General features: G+C 48.9%; 1 protein-coding gene across 6 annotated transcripts in view; it reads left to right on the forward strand.

Annotated features, from left to right (window-relative positions):
- LOC138919097 (ral guanine nucleotide dissociation stimulator-like) overlaps positions 1–21,124 on the forward strand; it is a 35,704-nt gene extending 14,580 nt beyond the window's left edge. For 3 of the 6 annotated variants that reach the window (XM_070243159.1, XM_070243156.1, XM_070243157.1), the window contains exon 15: positions 48–336. In XM_070243159.1, coding sequence (XP_070099260.1) covers positions 48–84 — 37 coding nt within the window. In that variant the 3' untranslated portion in view covers positions 85–336. Of the gene's footprint in view, positions 1–47; positions 337–6,747; positions 6,823–16,766; positions 17,644–19,404 lie in introns of those variants that run through there. The other 3 variants (XM_070243160.1, XM_070243158.1, XM_070243155.1) reach the window with 2 other exon arrangements.
- The last annotated feature ends 352 nt before the right edge of the window (positions 21,125–21,476 follow it).

Raw genomic sequence — 21,476 nt, forward strand, 5'->3', positions numbered from 1 at the left:
TGGGCTGTGGATTGTGGGAGGCTCACAGGTGCCACTCTGTCCTGTAGCTACATCCTGTCCTTCCTTCTGGAGCCCCCTTCCTAGTTGGCCAGCAATTCTCTCCAGGCCCAGAGAGCACGGCCATCATGAAGCTGAGGAGTGAGTGAGTGTCCCGTGGCCGTATGTCCTCTTCCTTAGCACTGGGAAGCCAGCTGGGGCACTCAGGGTGCAAGGGCCCCACCACCTGCCACCCCTTCCTGAGGCCAATTTCCATCTCTGTAGGGGTGAGAATCACTGCTTGTAAATAGTTCATGCCAGATTTGCAGACTGTTGTATTAAAGTCCTGTTTCTCTTAGAGCCTGGGAGTGGTGGTTCTTACACATTCTGTGCTAATTTAAACGCTGTCCAGACTCTCAGATTCCTCACTGGAGAAAGAAATTTTGCAGTCATCCGATTATTGTGTGTGGGAGAGGGGGGAAGGTGCAGCCCCTCCCTGGCTGCTGAAGGAGACCCCCAAGTGCCCCTCCTCAGAGGACAGGTCCGTGTCAGCATCGTGAAGCTGGGCCAGGAGCAGAGACAGCCCCTCAGACCCCTGAGATGGGAGGTCGAGGTGTTTTCTCAGGCCGAGCATCCACCACGGAAATATGGGGGGCCCTAAAGCCACCACTTGCCAGGCCCACTCTGTGCCCCAGGGGTGGGGCTGCCCGTCCACACTCTGGAGGGAGAGGAAACATTTCCTGCGTCTCTTGTGGACGTGTCTCTGGACCCCATGTTGGGAACTTGTAGTTTTCTAGTTCAGCCTCTGGAAACGCATCAGCTCTAAGTGGGGAAAACACGTAAGGAGATCAAACCGTGCGTGTGGAGAGGACAAGGCAAGGGGAAGGTCATTTGTGCAGGGACTTTGGGCAGGCAGGACCTCCCCTCCTCAGTGTCCCCCTGGGGCTGCATGCTCACCCTTTCCCTGGCCTGGAATCCTGCTGGGAACTTGTCCCCAGCTCCGAAGTCCTCTCCCTGCTCGTCTCCTCTCCAGGGGAACACTTGTGGTGCAGCCGTCCAGGCTCCAGCTGGGCCCCGTTCCCGACACCCTCCTGCTCCCTGTGACCCAGGACCCCAGCCCCTGCACTTCCTTCTTCACTCTTGTCAAGTCAGAAGTCCCCTCAAGGCCCCACCCTCCCTCAGGTGCCTCACAGCCACTCCTCCCTGGCTGGCCTGATGGACCAGGATGGGTTCTGACAGGCGGGATAAGGGTCCATGTACCTGGCCAGACGAAACCCCCACTCGGTCCCTTGCTGACCAAGGTGACTTCCGTGTCTGTGTGGTGCTGACGTCTTTGGTCTAGGAGATCCATCCGTCACACCCTGAGTCATGTTATTCCTGACTTGTCCTGCGTTCTGGCTTGGCCCGAGCCCCTAGACCTTTGCCCCTGGGATGGCTGTGCTCTTCTCCGAAGTCTTGTGCTGTGGTTACCTCCTGGGCTGTGTGAGCCATTTCTGTTGGGGGCTTTGAAAGCTGAGGCTGAGAGGGGCAGGTGTAGGGAGGTCCTCCAGGAGAATGCCACCCAACTATGATCTCTGGGCATCCATGGACACGGCCTTGCCTGTTTAAATCCTGAAGGGCTGGCAGTATGGGTGGACAAGAGCCACTGCGCTGAGTTCACACAGAGTCCCCACCCGGTGATCAGCAGCTCAGGGGTCACTGCCGAGTATTGTGAATGTGCTCCCACAGAAACACCCAGTCACAGCAAGACCCAGATGACTTGTTTAGCGGTTCAGAGCTCTCCCCTCTGGATGGAGGCTGCCAGTGGCCCTCAGACACACAGGGGGCCTGGCCTCTGCCAGCATGGCGTTCAGGCTGCGGCAGGGACGGAGCACACATCCTGGTTGCCCACGGCCTCCCTGACAGGGCACAGCCATCCAAGAACGTGACTGGCTACACGGCAGACCATCCTTTACCTCCAAGAGCAAGAGAAGCGCCAGGACCCAGGGCTGAGCAGGGCCGGGGAAGGCAAGAGGTCTAGGTTAAGAGTCTTTGTGCGTATCCACTCATTTTGCCCTCAGAATAATTTGGAGTGTTGTGGGTAATATCCCAGGTTTTTAATAACGTAGAGGAAGCACAGAAAGGAGGAGTAATTGGCCGTTGTCACCCACACCATCTGGCCTGTCCTCCTCAAACATTCCTGGGCTCTCTTGCTCCCTCACCTCCGCTCTTCTTGCCCGCACCTAGGATGCCTGCCCACCGCATCTCTGCCCCCTCAGACAGATGGCTTAGCCAGGGACTCCATCTTGACGCAGGGAACCTGTTGTCCTCGATGTGACCAGGGCCCAGGTCAGTTCCGAGTTGGTCCCCCTCCCTTGGCCGTGAGAGACAGAGAGAGCTCAGTGTGTGCCTGATTGTCCTACCAGATTAGAGGCTGAAGTCATGAATTTCCTTCTATCCTACCCACCATCAGGCCCAGAAATGAAGGAGCAACTGGAATCTTGTTGGATTGGGGGCACATTTTGTGCCAGAGAAGAATAGCGTCACACAGTTAAATGGTCCTGGTGTGAGACTTTACGATGTTCTTCAGTGACACAAAGTTCTGCCGTGTAGTCTCACTAGCTGTTTCTTAACAAGCATCCCCCCAAGGCTGCTCCTGACCACAGAGAGTGGGAGTCAGAACTGGGCAAAGTTTCATCATCAGAACTCTTCACTGGTCTGTGGTCTTTTTGCCAAGAGAGTGAAACAGACCATGGGAGATGTCCCTGCTCCCCGCAGTTCTCATGCCATGAGTGCCATCCCACCCCATTGCAGGGGACAACTGCTGGGTAGTCGGGCCTTCTCTCAGGGGCAGACATTTTGGAATGGCCTGGGAGCAGATTTGGGAAGTCAGCGTCAGCTCTCCGACCATGTCTCCAGAATCTTCACGAGCTCACAGGAAGCAGGACCTGGTTTTGAGTTTCTGAGCATGACTACACTAAGGTGGTCACTCAGGGCCTTGCCCAGGAGGCACCTCCTCCTGGAAGCTGCCGAGATGCAGGGACCTAGGCTAGCATCAGAGCAGGTGGCCTGGGGGAGTGGCAGCTTGTCTGTGGTACTCAGAGGCTGTTTAAAAGCATCCTGGATGGTAGGAGGTGTGAAAGAAGGAGCTGGACCAGGACTCCTGGGAGCTGAGGATGGCTGGAAGGATGTGAGGTTGTCACACAGAGCTGGGTGTCCACCGTGATGGAAACAGAGGTGAACAGAGGCCAGGGCAGTGCTGAGTGTCCACAGACCAGTCAAAGCCAACTGGTGGGCTTCCCAGCAGAAGGTAGAGCCCAGTAACAGGGGTGTGAGGGGTGGGAGCAGACAGTACACAGCCTGGAGCGGGCAGGAGTTGGAGGCCCAGAGAACTTGTGGTGAACAACAGGGCACGTTAAGGAAAACGGGGCCCCGTCTCAGAGAGCAGCAGGCATGCAGCCTGGGCGACGGATGGAGCCTCAGACAAACAGTGCTGGAGCCCTCAGCCAGCACGACTGGAGTTCATTTCCAGAAAAAAGAGAGGCTCCCTGCCACGAGGACATGACCACGAGGCTTCGGGGGTCCCATAGCCAGGCTGGAGGGGCTAAGCCTCCTGATGTCCTGGGTGGAAGGGCTCCCAGGGCATGGGGTATGGAGCAAGGGGGCAGGGAAGGGGCACCCGAAACACCTCAGGAGCCCAGGGGAGCCTAGGGTGCTTGTTCCCTGGTGTCCACCCCAAGCGTGGATTCAAACGGGAGTGCTGACCTGCTGAGTGGTTCAGGCCCCAGGGCCTGCTGGCCTGCTGCCCCTTCCTCGCCCTGTGGCCTGGGACCGGGATGTGAGAAAAGCTGCTGAGCACGGGCTTGGTGTGACCATGGCCCACAGAGGGCATGCCAACCACACTGAACCCTGCATCCAGGAGGCATGTGAGGCCCGGCAGCACCTCTCAGGAGGGCCCAGGATGCGTTTTTCGTGTCCTAACGACGGCAACAATAGTTCCCTAGTGGAATGTGTCCTTATGTGAATGTAGTAATGAGGCAGACGGAGCTGGAAGGAGGCACAGAGATCCCATGCTAACCTGTGCATTGTATGGGGTACCTGAAGTGCAAAGGGCCCAGGAGCTGCTGCGGCTCATGTGGAGAAGCTCAGTCACTCAGCGAATGGATGGGGGCGTGAGCGCACACGGGCCAGAAACCAACACCAACTACCTTTGCTCCGTGCACATCGCTCTGATTTTGAAGTGTTTCAGCTGAATAGACCATTTTCTTAACTAAACAAATGTCCAACTGATGCCCCCACTGATTCTGAAGGGGCCTCTTTCTCAAACTCTCAGAGCCACGCTGGCGGGCATGAGACCGCTCCTTGTCCCGACGGAGCTCCGCTGCCTCTTTCTGCCTCCAGCGTCCCTCACATGTGTGGCAATCTTCCTCTCTTTTGTCTGTGGGACACCTACCACAGCATGGCTTGATGAACAGGGCATAAGTCTGCGCCTAGGATTTGAACCTGTGAATCCTGGGCAGCCGAAATGAAGCATTTGACTCAGCCACTACACCGCCGGGTTGGGTTTAATGCTTAAATATTCTTACGACATAAATGTGATGGAAAACTATGGCGCCTGTGTATTTTAGTTGGGGATATAACGCCTCCTTACTTTTCTACAGGATTCTGCAGCATTGTCTTGCGCCTTCTCAGCCTCAGCCTGGAATCAGCCTTTTCCTCAAGGAGCACTGGTTCCTTGTATGAGACCATGGCATTAAAAACGTGCATCTGTGAGCTCAGTGTGCTGGTTGCTCCGGGGTGTCCTTGCTTCTTGGCACTCTCGGTGACAGGATGCTTAAGTTAGGCTGGTGTGCTGATCCTTACCGTGTGTACACTGTCTGCTGTATATGTGTCTATATGGAAACAGCCATGTTTAGATTAAGGTCAACGTCAGTTCAGAGCACGGCTTCCCAGTCGAACGCATGGCCACATGGAGCCCTCCAGCCCGCGCCCTGCCCTCCCCGAAGCCTGCCCCTGCAGTAGTGGAACCCTGGCTCCTGCCATCTGACGACCACTCAGTCCTTTCTCCAATCCCGGTCTAGATGCATAGGGGCCTCACAGTTATTAACCAGTAACTGTTGAGAAAGAACTTTATCAATTGGGGCTTTCTGCTTGCTCGGTGTCTTTTCCTGTAGTTGTACAGATTCCAGTCATTTCCAAAGGTCCTTAGGTCAGCACCACTTCCCCCACCACTTGCAGTCAGTTTGTTTCTTCCATTCTCAATACGGTTAGACTCTCTAGTCTCATCTGCATTCCATCCAAGGATCCACCCACCTAAATCATTTTACTAATTTGTGTAAGTCAAGATTTGCTCTTTCCACTGTAAAAATCTGGGGATTTTGTCAAAGGCAGAGAGGCAAGTATCCGCCATTAAAGCATCCCACGGATTTCCTGACCTCTTCATCCCTCTCCCCCGACCCCAGCCCTGCACAGCTCTGGGAAGCTGATCTGTGTATCAAATTGATAGCTTTGTGTTTGCAGAATGCCATATCAATGAGACCGTACTCTACCAAGCCTTCGCAGATGCTTCTTTCTGTTAGAAAGGTGAATTTGAGATTCCTCCATGTGTTTTCATCTTGATAGCTCTTTCAGTGTTGGCACCTGATAGCATTACATTGCATGGATGTACCTCATTTGGGTGTCCTTTCATTTATGGAAGGTTATCTTTGTTCATTCAAGTTCCCTGCCTGTATAAATGAGGTGCAGTCTATATATGTGTGCTGGCTTTTTTGTTGACGTTCTATTTGAAAACATTGTGTAAATACCTAGGAAGATGGTTGAGGGATCACGTGTTAAGATGATGTTTAGCTCTGTAAGAAAGTGCCCAAGTGTCTTCCACAGTGGCCGCACCACTCGGCATGGGCAGCAGTGACGACAGAGAGTCTGTGCCGTCCTACCCCCCAGCCATGAATTGATCTCGTCTATTTGTGTGTCGAGGCGTCTCACTTTGTTTCAACTTGCTTCTCTCTAATGATAAGTGATTTTGAGCATCTTCTTGCATGCTTATTGTATGCTTGCACCTTCATTAGCGAGGTGTCTGTTCAGATCTTGACCCATTTTTCATTGGAATGTTTGTTTTCTTATTGTTGAATTTATGATGCTTTGTACATTTTAATACAAGCCCTTTCTTAGATAGGCTTCTTCCAAAGATTTCGCACAGTCTAGGGTTGGTCCTTTTCTTCTCTTAACAGTGATTGTCACAGAGTAAAAAATTTTAATTCTAACAAAGTCCACCTTAACTGGATTTTTCTTTGAAGACTCGTTCTTTCAATGTTGAAGATAAAAGGTCATTATGAAATCTCAGGTCATATCTTCTCCTTTGCTAGTTCTGGAATTTTGATAGTTTCGCAGTTTATGTTTACATCCATGAACAATTTTTGTGAATATTTGTGTCATGTGAAAAGTTGGCATCTTTGTTAAGTTTTTTCCATATGGTCACCCGATTGTGCCATCACCATTTGTTTAAAAGACTAACTTTTCTCCATCAAATTGCCTCTGATCTTTTGACAAAGATCAGTTGCCCATGTTTGTGAGTCTATCTATGGACTCTGTATTCTTTTCTATTTATCTCCTGGCACATTCTTACCCCAGCATCACACTCCCTGTACCTTTCTAAATCCTGGAATGGGGAAGTGCGGCTTACTCAACTTTGCTCTTCAGTGTTGTGCAGGATATTCCAGGTGCAGAAACGGTTTGTAGAGATCTACAAAGTGTCTGACTGGGACATTGATTGGGGTTGTGTTGACTCTATAGGTCCAGTCGGGAAGAGCTGACATCTTCATTATACTGAGTCTACTGATCATGGAAGTGAAATACGTCTCCTATTAGGTAGGTTTTCTTTGCCAGCTTTCCACAGCATTTGGTAGTTTTCTGGATACAGATTTGTCTTTACTTGTTTAGATGTTTATGTAAGGATTTTATTTATTTTGATTTTGTACCCTTTTGTGAAGGGTATTTTCTTTTCTTTTAAATTCTCCTCATTCATTAGCAGCACAGAGGATGCGCACCGCGTGTTGCACTTTGACCTGTACTTCTTGTTATCATAATCCACTCTCATCAAGGCCTGTGATACTGTGCCCATTCCATTTGAACTTCAGAAATTAAGGGACTGAACAGTGTGACCACTGAGCTGCTGTGCCTCGTCTTAGGAGTCCCTGCTTAGCGGTAGCCAGCTTGCTCCCCGGCCGGGGGCACAGGGCGCCCACCACCGCCTTGTTCTGACCGGGGCCCCAGAGACCAGGGTGTGGCGCTGGGTGTGCCACCCATGGACACAGCTTCCCGGCCCGGCCCCAGTGTGACAAGAGCTTCCTGTCCCCAGTATCGACGTGCCGCTCCCTCGGGAAGAGGATGCTCCCTGCCCGCTTCTGGCCCAGCAGGGGCCTGTGTGCCTCCTCTGACACTCTCCTTTGGTCTTGCGCACAGAGCTGCATGGTCTGGACTGTTCCTGGGGCTTGTTCTCTACTCCCTCAGGGCGTGTGTTCCTGAGGCCTATTGTGCACAGGATCGTCCTTTATGGGGCTCATGGGGCGATCACAGCCCGCTGTGCTGTGTCACAGGCTTGTGAGGTTTGTGGGAGGAATTGTGCACAGATTCAGACACACAGGTGCCCTCGTGAAAGGATGTGCAAGATGTTGGGCCTTCCCGGGAGGGAGCTGGGGACACAGGACACGCCTGGAGACTACAGAATTCCTGGGCGAAAGGGAAAAGTGTTCAATCCTACATCTGCTGCAAGAATTGTTAATGCTAAATTTCCTATGACATGGAAGTAGCTGAAAATATATTGAAAGATAAAGATGAGATGTATTAATAAACATTATTTTAATTTTCAATGTTTTATATATATCAAAATCAGAAATTATTATAATTTTACATTCCTGGCTTTCAAGAAAGACAAATTATCTATACTATTTGTAAAATGCATTTCTCTGCTTATCTTGTTTTCAAATGAGAATATTGCCGTGATTGACGACATTTTCTCCTAACAGAGGGACAGTCTTAAATATTTCTAAATATTAGCTTATTGAAACATCTTTTGCAGGATTCCAATGTGACTAGAATTGTTACAAAATAGTAATAAATCTAGGCCACTACCAAATGTTTTGTGAGAATGTGATAAGAATATATTCTGAATCAGTTTTAGAGGGGATCCGAACACAATAGTGATTTTTAAAATACCATTAAAGTGATTAAAAATACTGCTTAAATCATTGAAGATGAAATATATTAAACTTAAAGCTCCATTTCAGCTGACCACAGAGACCCAACAAGCAGGCCTGGATCCAGGGACCAGCCCCACGGACCCACAGACTTGTCAGAAATAATATTTCTTGTTTTTTGTTTTGAGTAACTAAGTTTTAGAGTAGTTTGTTACACAACAAAGGCTAACTATATAAAAGTGAAGAAAAATTTGAAACTGCAAAAATTTCAATAAGCAAAGAAAAGTCACCAACAATTCCAGCAACCCAAAATAACCAGTGAGAATATTTTGGTGTGTTTTCTATCATTTTTACATTTATTAGTTATGTAGCTAGAGAGTGAGAGACAGAGTGAGAAACAGGAAGATGATAGAAACGCATACAGAATTTATAGGATGTTATGTAATTGAAGTCTTGCGTTTTGCCCTCATTACCACTAATTAGCACTGTTTCCTGTCATTAACTATTTCTGGAAAGTAGGACATCACTGACTTGGAAACATCTTTCAAACACCACAATTTCACTCCTGGTCAGCCACATGTAGATGTTCCCCGACACTGATGGATGTGTGCACCTATGAATCCAAGTGCCATAAATCTAGTCTAATTGGGGTAAAATGAAACAAACAGACCTTTATGGGCCATCTGATGTTGTTCAGATTTATCTGAATAATTGACTAGGGGGTGAGCTTTGATTGCTTACATTTGTCACTGGGGACAGTGACTCCGGCCTTCCTGGGGTGTGTCCGCTGCCCCTTGCTGCAGGACCCAGCCTGAGGGGATGGGAAGAGCTGCTGGAGGAAGCCCTTCTTGGCCATTTACTCCCGTACCAGCTTAACCCCCAGCCTTGCTCCCTGGGGGCAGTGACCTGGGTGGGCAGACAGGCGGGCAGCCTCCTGCATGGAACTCATCCTGGAGAAGAGACAGCCCTTCAGGCTGCAGGTCTGCTCGGGGGGCCTGGGTCACCCAAGAGGACGGGCTGTTCTGAGGACTGAGGCTGCCTCGCGTTTACATTTGTTCACGTCTGAGTCCTAGGAGAAGAGGGGACTGGAATGGGGCCTACTCAGGCCACAGCTGGGGTGACGTTCAAGAAGCATGGTTCAAAAGCCACAAGCAGACCCACAGGAAGTCCAGACCTTCTTTTTGGGACACAAATCGCGTCAATGGACTTCGGGAGGAAGCTTCGCCTCTCTCGCTGGCCTCTCTCCTGCCGTCCCCATCCCATCCTCTCCTCCTGTAACACAAAGCTGGGAATTTGCCTGGCAGAAATGGTCCAGCAGCCTGGAGAAATGAGGACAGCCACACAGGACCGTCTTTCCTTGGGGGAACAGGGGAAGTAAGCATGAGAGTATGCCACTGTGATAGACATTTCAGGCTGAATTGACAGCTGCTGTCTTCACTAAAACTCCCAGGGGACATTGGGAAAGCAGGCAGGCTGGTTGTGGTCACCTGTCCCAGGGCATGCTGCCAGAGCTCAGCCCTGGGCATCGGGCACTTCTGCCGTTTCCTTGTTCACTGCTTCAGGGAGATGGGGCTGAGGGCAGGGCCAGGGGAAGTGGGGCACAACGGAGGCCAAGGATGTTTGCTCAAGTTGTACATGTGACAGTCCTAGGGGCCACCTGGAAGTAAAGGGCTGAGTCTTGTGCCCTCAGGAGCCAGTAGAGACAATGCAGTAAACCCTTAGATAAATGCAGTAAGAATTCTGCCTCTTCTCACCTCCAGGCTGGTGTGACTTGAAGAAACCCTGGTGAGACTAGAATGACGTTCATGCCAGTTCCCACGGTCTCTCTCTCAGAACTCTGCTTTTCTCAGTGCTCATCTCTTTGAACATTTGTTTTCCATTCGGCAGCACCCCCTACATGTCAAAATGCTCCTAAACAGCTCATAACAAAAGTCGCAGATATCAGTCCACTGGGGTAATCACAATGCAGAAGTTCAATGAAAACCAAATGTTTTCCTGAACGATGGGCTTTGCCTTTGAATTGTTGGTGGTTAGAATTGTCTCCACAGGCTCTCAGGTTATTGTAACACAGCAGGACACTCTCAATCTCCCAATATACAAATGGCAGCCTTTATATTATATATAAATTATTATATTTTACTATATATTATAAATTATATATGTTATATAAATTATATAAATATAATTTGTAAATTATATTTTATATATAATTTATATATTATATATATAAAAATATAATAAATTATACATAATAGACAGGCAGACCTGTCTATTAGAGGAGACCAAAACTGCATCTCCGTGATCATTCTCCTCTGGGCACGTGCATCTAGACCCCGAGGTCACGGCTGGGAATCCCTGAACTCAGAGGTGGGGCCAGGGTGGGCGTAGCCTTTGTAGCCCACCAAGCCGGCACACGGAGGAGCCTGCTGGTCTCGGCAGCGACTGAGAAACGGAAGGGCGTGCACATGCTGTTTCCTGGGATCCTGGGGATCCGGTCGCTCGAGGGGAAGAGGTGGGCTTTGCAAAGCGGATCCACACTATCCAAGCTCAGCACAGCCTGGGCAGCCCCATCCTGGCACCGAATCCTGCTCCTCTGTGCTGCAGGCCCAGTGCAAATGAGGCCTTGGAGATGAAAGCTTCTCCCCATCCCTGAGCGCTCTCTGAATTTCAGGCCAAAAATTCTCCCTGTGTGTACAGCTCTGGAGAGAGGTTCGCATGGCCCAAAGAGCTTAGTTGTTTATATAAAATGTGCACCATGTCCTGCCAGGTAAGTAGGTTTTAATTTCTTCAGAACATTGATTAATTGACTGATTCATTCATTCATCCACTCATTCATTTACTCATTGAATGAAACTCTGATTGAGCCACGACTGTGTCCCTGGCCCTGTGTAAGCTCCTGGAATATCAAGAAGAAGAAGAAAGCACCGCCCTTGCCCCTGGGGAGTTAGATTCTAATGAGGGGAGACACAGAGGAAGCAAAGCTCCACCAGAGATGGCAAGAGCTGTGGCAGAGATGGAGAAGATGCTGTGCGAGCCACAGGAGGGCACACTGACTCTGCAGAGGAACACTGGACAGTTTGGAGGAGGTTCCTAAATGCTGATAGCAGAATGGCAAGGACAGTGACAACTGTGCCACTGGGAAGATGAAGCAGCTGGGACTCTCATTTGCTGCTGGCGGGAGTCATAGTTGTGAGGACCTTGTTGGAAGTGCTTTGCCCATGACCTCCCAAAGGTAAACATATGGTTGGTTTCCTCTGACTGAGCAATTCCACCCAGGGTTTATTCCATGACACGTGGCTGCACACATCTGCCAGATGACTCTTATGGGAATGTTCATTGCCAGTCTACTCACAATAGTGGAGAACTGGAAACAACTCAACTTTCCATCAAATAGGATAGATAAGTAACTTGAGTATATTCACATGATGGAATACTACACAGCAACAAAAAGCAATAAGCTCCTGCCACCTGCAGCAACAGTGTGACTCTCCCAGACATCATGATGAGTGAAAGAGCAGGACAGAAAAGACCACCCACTAGGATCCTACTTCTATCTCTGGTGGTAGACCTCAGCATAGCCATTTCCCAGGAGGAGGGTTGTGACAAGGGAGGGGCACAAGGGGTGGAGGCATGGGAAATATTCTACGTCCTGCCCCGGGAGGTGGTACACAGGTTGCATAGTGTCAACTGAGAGAAAGCTGCAGGTGATATTAGTGACGGAGTTCATTCAATACTCGGGGTGAGGAGTGGGACCCCGAGAACCAGTTCCACAGGGTGCTCTGATGGGACTGCTCCGAGGGTGTGAGGTGAAGGGCAGCTTCTGTCTCTTTTACCAACAGTGTACGTGCAGGGAAGAGGAGAAGAGGGAAAAAAGTTGCCACTAGATTTCATCTATGTCACAAAGGATACGGTGCATCTGGGTGACATAAACAAGCATCTTCAGTCACACATCAAACAAGTTCAGAGACGCTGACGTTATCTACGTGTGGAGGGAGACGAGGACCAGGGTCGTTAACTATTCCCACAATCTCTAAGCAATGCAGCGGGGGAGGGTGAGAGCGAGCTGCCCTTCACCTCTTCCTGCTCTGCAGAGGTGCAACTGGCGTCTTCAGTCATGAGACGTGGGGACGCAAGGTCGTGTGACACAGGCTGAAGACGGCCTGCACGGCTCCTGCGCAGCACAGCGTGGGTGTTATTGGACTGACTTAACGCCTATGCAGTTTGTGGGCTAGATTCACCCATCGGGCCAGGGAGAGGGGTTCCAGAAACCTGTCCACAAGACATAGGTGACACTCGTGCAGCTGCATACTTCATATTCACGCAATTTTCTGAATGTATGTTATAACCCAATGACACATTTTAAAGTCAAAAATCAAGTAACAAACACACAGCACAGAATGTTATCACTTGATATCCTAGAACACAGAAAGCATCCCCAAGTCATAGGAATGATCAACAATAAACCGGAAAAATGATGTGATTCTGAAATGTAAATGTTCCAGTACCAGGAAGATCACAGGATAGGTAGAGATCAGCTTGGGACTGACCGCAGGCACAGCCTGTGACTCTGGGCGACAGCTCCCTGGACCTCATTTCCTGCTGATTAACACTGGTGTTAACAACAAGGTAATCACATCTGAATTTGTGTAATATGGTGTCTGCACATACACTTTCATCAATAATTGTTACTGCAAAGACGTCAGTGTTTTCTACAGTGACTCCCATGTTTTGAAGCGTGAGCACCTACTTCAGTTTTTCCCAGTGAAAGCCTTTTTAGTTTTAAGTAGAAACCTTTTCAAGCACATGGAGAAGTAGAGAGAAAAGGGTAATAGCTACCCTAATACATCCATCAACCCATTTAATAATTCACATTTTGTTATATTTGCTACATTGTTTGCCTGAATTAGACTCTTTTAAAATCCATCTTATTATGGAAAGGCTGAGTATTAAAAACAGAGGAGTAGAAAGAATTGCCATGTAGCCAGCACCCGGCCTCCATCATTATGAAGTCATGGCTCATCTTGTTTCTGTTATAACCCCACCTCTTTTCCCACTTCCCACCCCAAAATTAGTAGAGACAAATCTCAAATAGGATATCATTTCATGCACAAATATTTAAATACACATTACTAAAAGAAAGGACTTTGTAAAATAGAACCACCAAAGCACCGCCATACCTTAAAAAATTAACAATAACCTAAGGCCTGAGAATGTGCATTTCTAACAAGCTCCCGAATCACGCTGATGCTGGTCTGTGAAGGCACGTTGGGTGGCACTGCTCTAGTTTCCCACAGTCCAGAGTTAGCTAGCTGTGTCCCCACGGAGACTTTGAATCTGTTTTTCTGCTCCTCAGGCATTTTGTTAAAATTGACTCAGCTAGATTCAGACATCAAATTTGTAGACTTTCATCAGGAGGCACCATGTCTGGCCATCTCTCTTTGAGACCTTTGTAGCCACCAATGACCATTCCTAGATCTGTTGTTTCATTAGGGGGTGCAAAATGGTTATGCCCTCACTCCATGGATCCTTTTTCATTCATTACCTGGCCCATTTCTATAAGGGACTTTCTCTCGTCAACTGTTTGAATACCCTAAGGTAGGGTTCTTACAGAAGTCAGGATAAATGCTTGAATCTCTCTTTTCATTAACCCATTTTCCAAAGATTGTGTTGGTTCTCTAGCATCCTGAGCCACCAAAGGGATGTTTTCTGTTTGCCTTTTTTTTAATCTATCCTAGCGAATTCGTGAATGCAGTCACGCCCGGTATAATGACGTTTAGGTCAACGACAGACCATGTATATGTTGGTGGTCCTGAAAGATTAGTACCATAGAGCCTAGGTGTGAAGGAGGCTATCCCATCTAAGTTAGTGTAAGTACACTCAGTGATGTTCACACAAGGGCAACACTGGCTAAGGATGGATTTCTCAGAACGTATCCCGTCGTTAAGTGATGCATGACTGTACAAATATTTTGGTGTCTTTCAAGTCACTGTTATTACTTTTGATGCTCAAATTGCTCCATCTTTGACTAATGGGAGCCTAGTCAGGTCAGCTCCTGGGTCCTTTTGACAAGACTCGAGTTATCTTTGATGGCTTCCTATCTTTGGATACGACAAGATTTTCATGCTCACCTGCTACATTGCTTGTCCCAGACCTGGAAGCAGCCATTTCTCCCAGGAGCCCTGGTTGCAGTTAATGAGAAATGGTGCTTGGAGTCCACAATCTAGACACTAGAAGCTTTCACTAGTGCTGGGTGTGTCATTGTTTCCAGACCTTTTAGTGCATAAAGCTGGAAAGCGTTTTTTAAAATACAACGTATAATGAGTTGATCAGACTGCTTCTGGTTAAAATTCAGGAGCTATTTCACTTGATCCCATCAGTCTTAAGTCTCAGAAGAACAACCCTAACCATAGAGTCAATAACACGATTGTGAATACCCTTTAAGTTGTTCTTTCTTTTGTATGTTCTTCCTGTTCTTCGGGTATGTCTTACTAAGGATGTACAGTCAAATGAGTATTTTAAAGTCACATGGAATAGTTTCTGTCTTTGTGGTCATGCCACAAATCAGTAGATGGCTAGGTTTATTTATTTCAATTTGCTCTTGACTTCTAGGGATTTCTTTCCTGAATATTTCACTTCATTTTATACTTGTATAGGACTACATTCATGGTTTCAAAATCACACCTACAAAGTATATTCAGTGGAGTCTAGCCTCTTCCTTCCTCCTTGTCACGATCCCTTCTTCCCCTTATATGGAATCATTTAAAAATATTTATGGCTTATCTTTTCATTTAGAAAACAAATGTTTACATTGGATAGTAGTTCCACTCGGCATTCGTCGATTAATAAAATAAACAAGGACAAAAAACAACAATGCATTTGGTAGTGTTTTTAAGTAAATTTGTTAAATAAGTATATTAATCCCAATGCATTGATGTACAAGTAGAAATTGTTAGTCCTCCTGTCTCTTCAGCTTATGATAAATCTACTTGTGCAAATCTTGAGACTCAGGAACCACAGGAGGATTACCACATTTCCATTTTTGTCCTTTTATTTATTTAGGTGTCCCTTTTTAAAAAAGGTAAACTTTTAAATTTTGGAATCACTTCAGATTTACAGAAAAGTGACAGAGATAGCACAGAGAGTTCTTGCATACCCTTCGCCCAGTTTCCCCTATTGTCAACGTCTAAAATCACACGGTCCATGTGTCCAAGCCAGGACACTAACATCGGTAAATTACTATTAACTAAATGCCAGACTCCATTCGGAGTTCACTAGTTTTTCCACTAATGCCCTGTTTCCAGGATCTGATCCAGGATGCCATATCATTTTTAATGTCTTTCCATTTTTAATTGCCTTAAAAATCTACCAAGGTTAAAGAGTGCTCTCATCTTATAGGCGATAAGGGAAAGAAACCAAATGCTTTACTGGCAGTGGGATGATCACAGGATTTAAGTCCAAATCTGGGTGGAATCTGCTTTTATAAGAGGCAATTTGGTTTAGGGGAAGAAAATGCGGTCTCTGGAATTAGGCAGACCTGGGTGCGAGTCCTAGTTTGGGTTTGCTACTTAGTAGTTGGGGTGTCTTGAGTAATTTATTTAATATCACTGAGGCGTAGTTTTTCGTTTTTAAAATGGTAAGCTAAAATATCCCTCACAGGGAATAGGGAAGTTTATAAACAATATATGTGAGGTGTTTGGACTGTAATATATACTCAACAAATGGGCACTGCCATTGTCATAGTGTCAGTGCTGTCAGGCCTAAGATAGCACTTGGGAACTGGGTGTCTGGTCATCTGCCACCCGGAATGTAATTGTCTTGTATACTCAGGTATGTAGTTTTTATTCCAGTGGCTCATTGTCAGGTCAGTACTCTGATATCCAACCTCTGATTAAAGTGACACTACGTAGAGGAAACCCTGTGGCTAGCCATGAAGCATGGTCTGACACAGTGCCAGAAGGTGAGAGGGTAGCACAACGGCCCCAGGCAGGGCTCCCCTCTGCTGTGCACAGGGTGCCCTGGGAGTGGGCATCCGTGGAGGGCACCAACACCACCACAGTGGGGGGCTTTCTGAGGGCCCTTGGCATCTGAACCTGCAGGGACTCATCCATCACTGTCTGGCCCTGTTTCTGAGATGGGACTTTCCACCAACAGGTATTGACATTACTCCGCAGACATCTTACCAGATAAGCATCTAATAAGTTAACATATATATGTTTTATTTCTGAAAGGACTGTTGACACATTTTAAGTGCTTTCTGACAAGGTTTTTTGGTGACAGAAAACAAATGCTCCTTTGTAGACTATTACTACAGCCTAGAATTCTGGGGAGCGTGTATGCGTGTGCCTGTGTGTGTTTCTTCCTCTTCCTCTTTTGCAAGGATACAAGAGATTTTTGTGTCACTTCCCAAAATAGAACTCAAACGTAAGTCGGTGAAAGAAGCGTGAAATAGGTCAATTGCCATAAGTATAAGCACCAGAAGGAAGCGGGGTTCAGCTGTAAAAGAATTTGTGCTGAGACTGCTGGCGTCTGTTCTCTTAAGGACTAAGGGACCAATTTGGGGGGTGACACAGATGCTCTATTGTCTCAGCGCTGACTGCATGCATCTTCTCTCCCCAGGATGGTCACCTCTAGGATGGAGATCGTGTTGCTGGTCACCATTGGGCCCACACTGGCAGATGTAAGCCTGATGGTCATTAGGAAGCTCAACATGGGGTTGGGGACAACATGCTGCTCAGGGATGAAGACGCAGGGCACGTTCTTCCTTCCACGGGCAGGTGAAGCAGTGGCTGGTTTTGAACAGCAAAACCACACTTTTGGGTACTGCTGCTGGTGTTCCAACGCAGTGGCATGGGACATGGAATCCAATTCCACGTCAGCCCAGCCAGAGCGAGGCTGCAGCTCCCTGGGCTGCTGGAAGTGTGCCTTAGCGGCTCGGGCTGCAGGCACGGCTTCCACCCGACTTCAACAGTCTCCTCTTTGCTGCCTCATTGCTTGCTCACCACGGTGGGTCATTTGTCCACACGGCACAGAAGACTGTCTGCATCCTGCCCCCAAGAGAGACAGCATTTTCCTGAGGGGACAGGGTTTTGATTTCCCATGATTAGATTTTGTCACATTACTTGGCACTCTACCAGGTGCAAGGGGTTCTCTAGTACATGAGATGATAATTTTTAAAAAACCTTCAAATTTGATTTTGTGACCCAGTCCCTTCCATGTGACTTTCTGAGTAAGTACCAGCCCACACTTCTGGTTTCAGATGATTCTCACTCATGCTTACTTATTTTTCCCATTGTTGGTAATATCTCCCAGTCACCACAATGCTCATCCATTGTCTGATTCCCAGAACAAAACACAGTTAGAGATTGTTCAGAGTTTTAAAAGTTTTATTTTATTCCATTAAAGTTAAAAATAGTACCAGATGTAACAGACTTAGTTAAAAGTCAAAGATTGAAAATAAAACATGTCCTAGTACAGATTGCTAGCTCTGTGGAAACCAGTTCTAACTTCATTTGCAATGGTGATAGGCCTTAGTTGGAACAATTATGGAGGTTATTGGGAGAATGGTCAGGGAGAGGAATGAAGTATTGTCTACGTATCCTCTTCCACCTCAGCACAAACACACACGCACGGAATCACTGTTCTTGAGCCTGGAATGGAAAGCTGAACAGAGAGGAGAAGTCTTAGAGACCCAAGTGGGAGCACGCTCAGCCAGAAATTGCTGTCCCTTCTCTTTGCCAGGCTCTGGGCCAGGCATGGGTCGGCAGACATAACCGTGAGCAAGTCAAGGGGCCTTGCCACCAGGGACTCCCTGTCTAGCGAGGCAGACAGGCTCACACAACAATAATTAGAGTGCAGAGTGCGGAGCCTGACACTAGCAGTGGATACACAGAAGTGTGCAAGCAAAAGAAGGAAGTCTCCAATTTGCCTGGAGTCATAGAAAAGACAACACAGAGGAAATGGCCCCACTCTGGGCCCTGAAGGGTGGATCAGCTGGTGGAAAGAAGTAGAGGGCATTCTGACATCGGGAGAAGCCTGTGGAAAACCAGGAATGTTCAACACTTTTGCATGTCGAGTTGTCCCAGATGGCTAAAGGAGGGGCTGTGTATCGGGGTGGGAGAGAGACACAGCTTGAATGCTGGCTGTGGTCAGGTCCCACATACCTCATATGCCTCTGAAGGACATTCAATATGTCAGTGGAGACAACAGGGATTCAGTGAGGCTTTGTCAGATTTTCATTTTAAAAGTGCTCTTGCAGTAGCAGTAGCTGGACTGACAGAAAAACAAGCTTCAGGAGCCTGTGACTATCACCAAGAGGAGGCCCCAGGATTCCCAGCCCTGGGATTGGGGGGCAGGGCAGAGGGGTGCAGACTCAGGAGGGATTTCTGAGGTGGAATGGACAGGACGTGACACCCAATCAGAAGGGCCTGGTTGAGAGAGAGAGAAAGGAAGGGGCAGGTGTGACTTGGGTTTGGGGCCAGCATCAGCAGGGGGGAATGGAACGGAGATCCTTGGAACCAGACAGACCCAGCTTCCAACCCCAGCTGTCCTGCTATCAAGTATTGCATTCATGGGCGGGTCACTTTTCAGAGCCTCCATTTGTTCCTTAAAGAAGAGTAATGAACAGGATTCGGTGGGAGCTGATGAGATCCTGGAGGCCTGGGGCAGAGAGATCCGAGGCAGGACGGAGGCTGTCTGTGAGGATTATTGTAGGCAGGCTCAAAGCTATGCCCTGTCACAGGACCGGTGGGTCATGGGAAGAGGGCCTGTGATGAGTACTGGTGAGAGTAGGGAAAGGAATGCTGGCAGGGTCTATGCCAGGGAGGCAGTGGGGGACGTTCCCACTGACAGGATTTGGAGGCTTATGGCATTGGGATGCTGCTGGTCAGGATGCGGTGGTGAGAAAAAGTGTCAGATGCTTGGTAATTGCTACAAATTTAAAGCTACATCAGATCCTAGACCAGAGCTCAGTGCAGGAGGAAGAACAAAGGACCCCCAGGCCCTGGGAACTTGAGTTGGCTTTTCTGCCCAAGTCCATCGAGGAGTTAACGGGAGAAAGGGGCTCTGTGTGAAAGTGCTCATCAGAGCAGCACAGAACACTGAGACCCAGGAAGCGGGCTGGAATAACTCCCGTGAAGGAGTAAGGCCGAGCACGCCACAAGCAAGGCTGTGTAGCGAGGCTTGGGGGCCCAACACACCCATGTCAGAGGAGTCGGCCTCCGCAGACCCACTGGGAACTGCTCCTTTACCCCCACAGGGGAAGCCAGTCCAGCCTCTGAAGAGGAGTTCCAAGTCTCCACCGCACAGAGACCCACCACCAACAAACAGACGCAACAAACCAGCCGCTGCTTCCCACGGCCTCCTGCAGACCCTTCTCGGAGCTGCACGGCCACACTGGGCCTCCACAGTCTAAGAGAAATCAAGGGACTGGAGTGGAGCCAAAGGAGAGCAAAACATGATCCAGGGAGTGAGAAGAGGACCCACGAGGCAAGTTAACGAAACCGGGGCTGATTTGCCTAAAACAGCAAAGAGGAAATGGGAACGGCGTTCACATTCATGAAGAGGGGCCGGGGTCCAGTTATTTCCCAATTTCAAGAGCACAGAATAACAGGCAAATGGCCTAACTTGCCACGAGAGAGATCAGGTAAAGAAGGAGTTTCCCAAATGTCTGTACCTCTTGGAAGGGCCTGCCCTGGAGGAGCTGTCAAGTACGGTTGTCCCCTCTCCCTGGGGGCAGCCTGCTGGAGACTAGATATGAGGCCCTGGCTTGTCTCCAGAGACCCACCAATCCCAGCTCTCCTGGCGCCTGGAGCCTGGCATCTCTTCAGAGCAGAAACCTGACAAGGGTGTGGCCAGCCTGGACCATGGGAGCATCTGTGCTTCCCCTGGTGGGGCTCCCGATCCAAGAACAAGCCTGACTTTAATCCCGTTTTCTCTTTGCTGTGTTCGAGATACAGCCAACAGCAGGTGCCTGCAGGTTCTTTGGCAGCTGGTAGGAAGTGTCTTACACCTTCCGCAAGTGGCAGTTTGGTCTGATCGGTGTGTGTGGTTCCCGGCACAGTGAAGATACTCAGAGAACCCTGGGAGGCTCCAGCTCCCGGGCAGCTCTGCTCTGCTGGCTATGGCTGCTACCGGGCTCACGTGTACTGTCCACCACTGGGAGTTCAGTCCCTCAGCCACCCATTGCTCACGGAAGGAACCGAGTCAAGACACAGAACCAAGCCTGAGGGCCTGCCTCCCCCTGCCCCCAAAACACCACGTAGGAGACGTATTTACCCACAGACAGGATAACAGTGCAGTTTGTTAGTAACCAGGACACTTGTGATAGTGAAGGAGGGGTGCTGTTGATAATCACGCTAGAACAAAACTGCCACCTATGGCCACACAATCTATCACTCATATTCAAAGCTCAAAGATAAGAGGGAGGTGCCCTCGGTATTGAAATTCTTCAGGAATCCTTGGAAGCTAGAAGAAAATACAGAAAAGGAACATCTGTTTTATCAAATGTGTATTAGTTATCTATCACTGCTTAACAAGTCACTTCCCCATATTAGTGGCTCAAAGCCACATTCATGATGTCCTGCAGGTTCCGTGGGTGGGGAATGCGGGAGCGGCTTAGCCAGACCGTCGGCCTCCGTCAGACACTGCCCTGGCTGCCACCATCTGAAAGCTTGACTGTGGCTGGGAGGTCCACTTCCGAGCTGACGCACTCTCGGGGCTCCTTGGCAAGAGACCTCGGCTTCTCCCTCAGTTCTTCCCCACGGGGCTGCTTGAGTGTCCTCACCACAGGGCTGCTGGTGTCCCCAGAGACAGTGATCCGAGTCCCTCAGGCCTGTCCTGATCTCGTCTCAGACTCATGCACTGCCACTGTGGCCACTTTTCCTTCATTAGAACGAGCCACTGAGCCCAGCCCACACTAAGAGGCACGGAGGTGAAGCTTTCCTTGTGGAATGAAACACAGTCTTCAAGTGTTTGGCCATTGTGGTGAGTTCCTGTCTGCCTTTCTCCGAGCGCTGCCTTTTCATTCAGCCTGCCCCAGGGATCCCGGGAAAGCACGGGCGTGTACAGCCAGGAGGGCTGTCTCAGAAGCTGCTGTTCTGGCCACGCTGGCTCTCCGTTCCTCCCTGGGGTTTTCAGTCACTTGGGGTACTTCAAAGATGGCCTCTCTTGGGAGGTAATGAGTTCCCCATCACGGTATGTATATAAGGGGAAGTGGGATGGTCAATCGGCAGGTGACACAGGTAAGTAGAGATGGGGAGGATTTAGCCTAAGCGACCTCCCGTGTCCCTCCTGACCGAGAGCATCCATGAGTTCCTGATCCCCCCAGGA

The sequence above is a fragment of the Equus caballus genome, chromosome 19, assembly GCF_041296265.1.
Source record: "Equus caballus isolate H_3958 breed thoroughbred chromosome 19, TB-T2T, whole genome shotgun sequence".
Taxonomy (NCBI): Eukaryota; Metazoa; Chordata; class Mammalia; order Perissodactyla; family Equidae; genus Equus; species Equus caballus.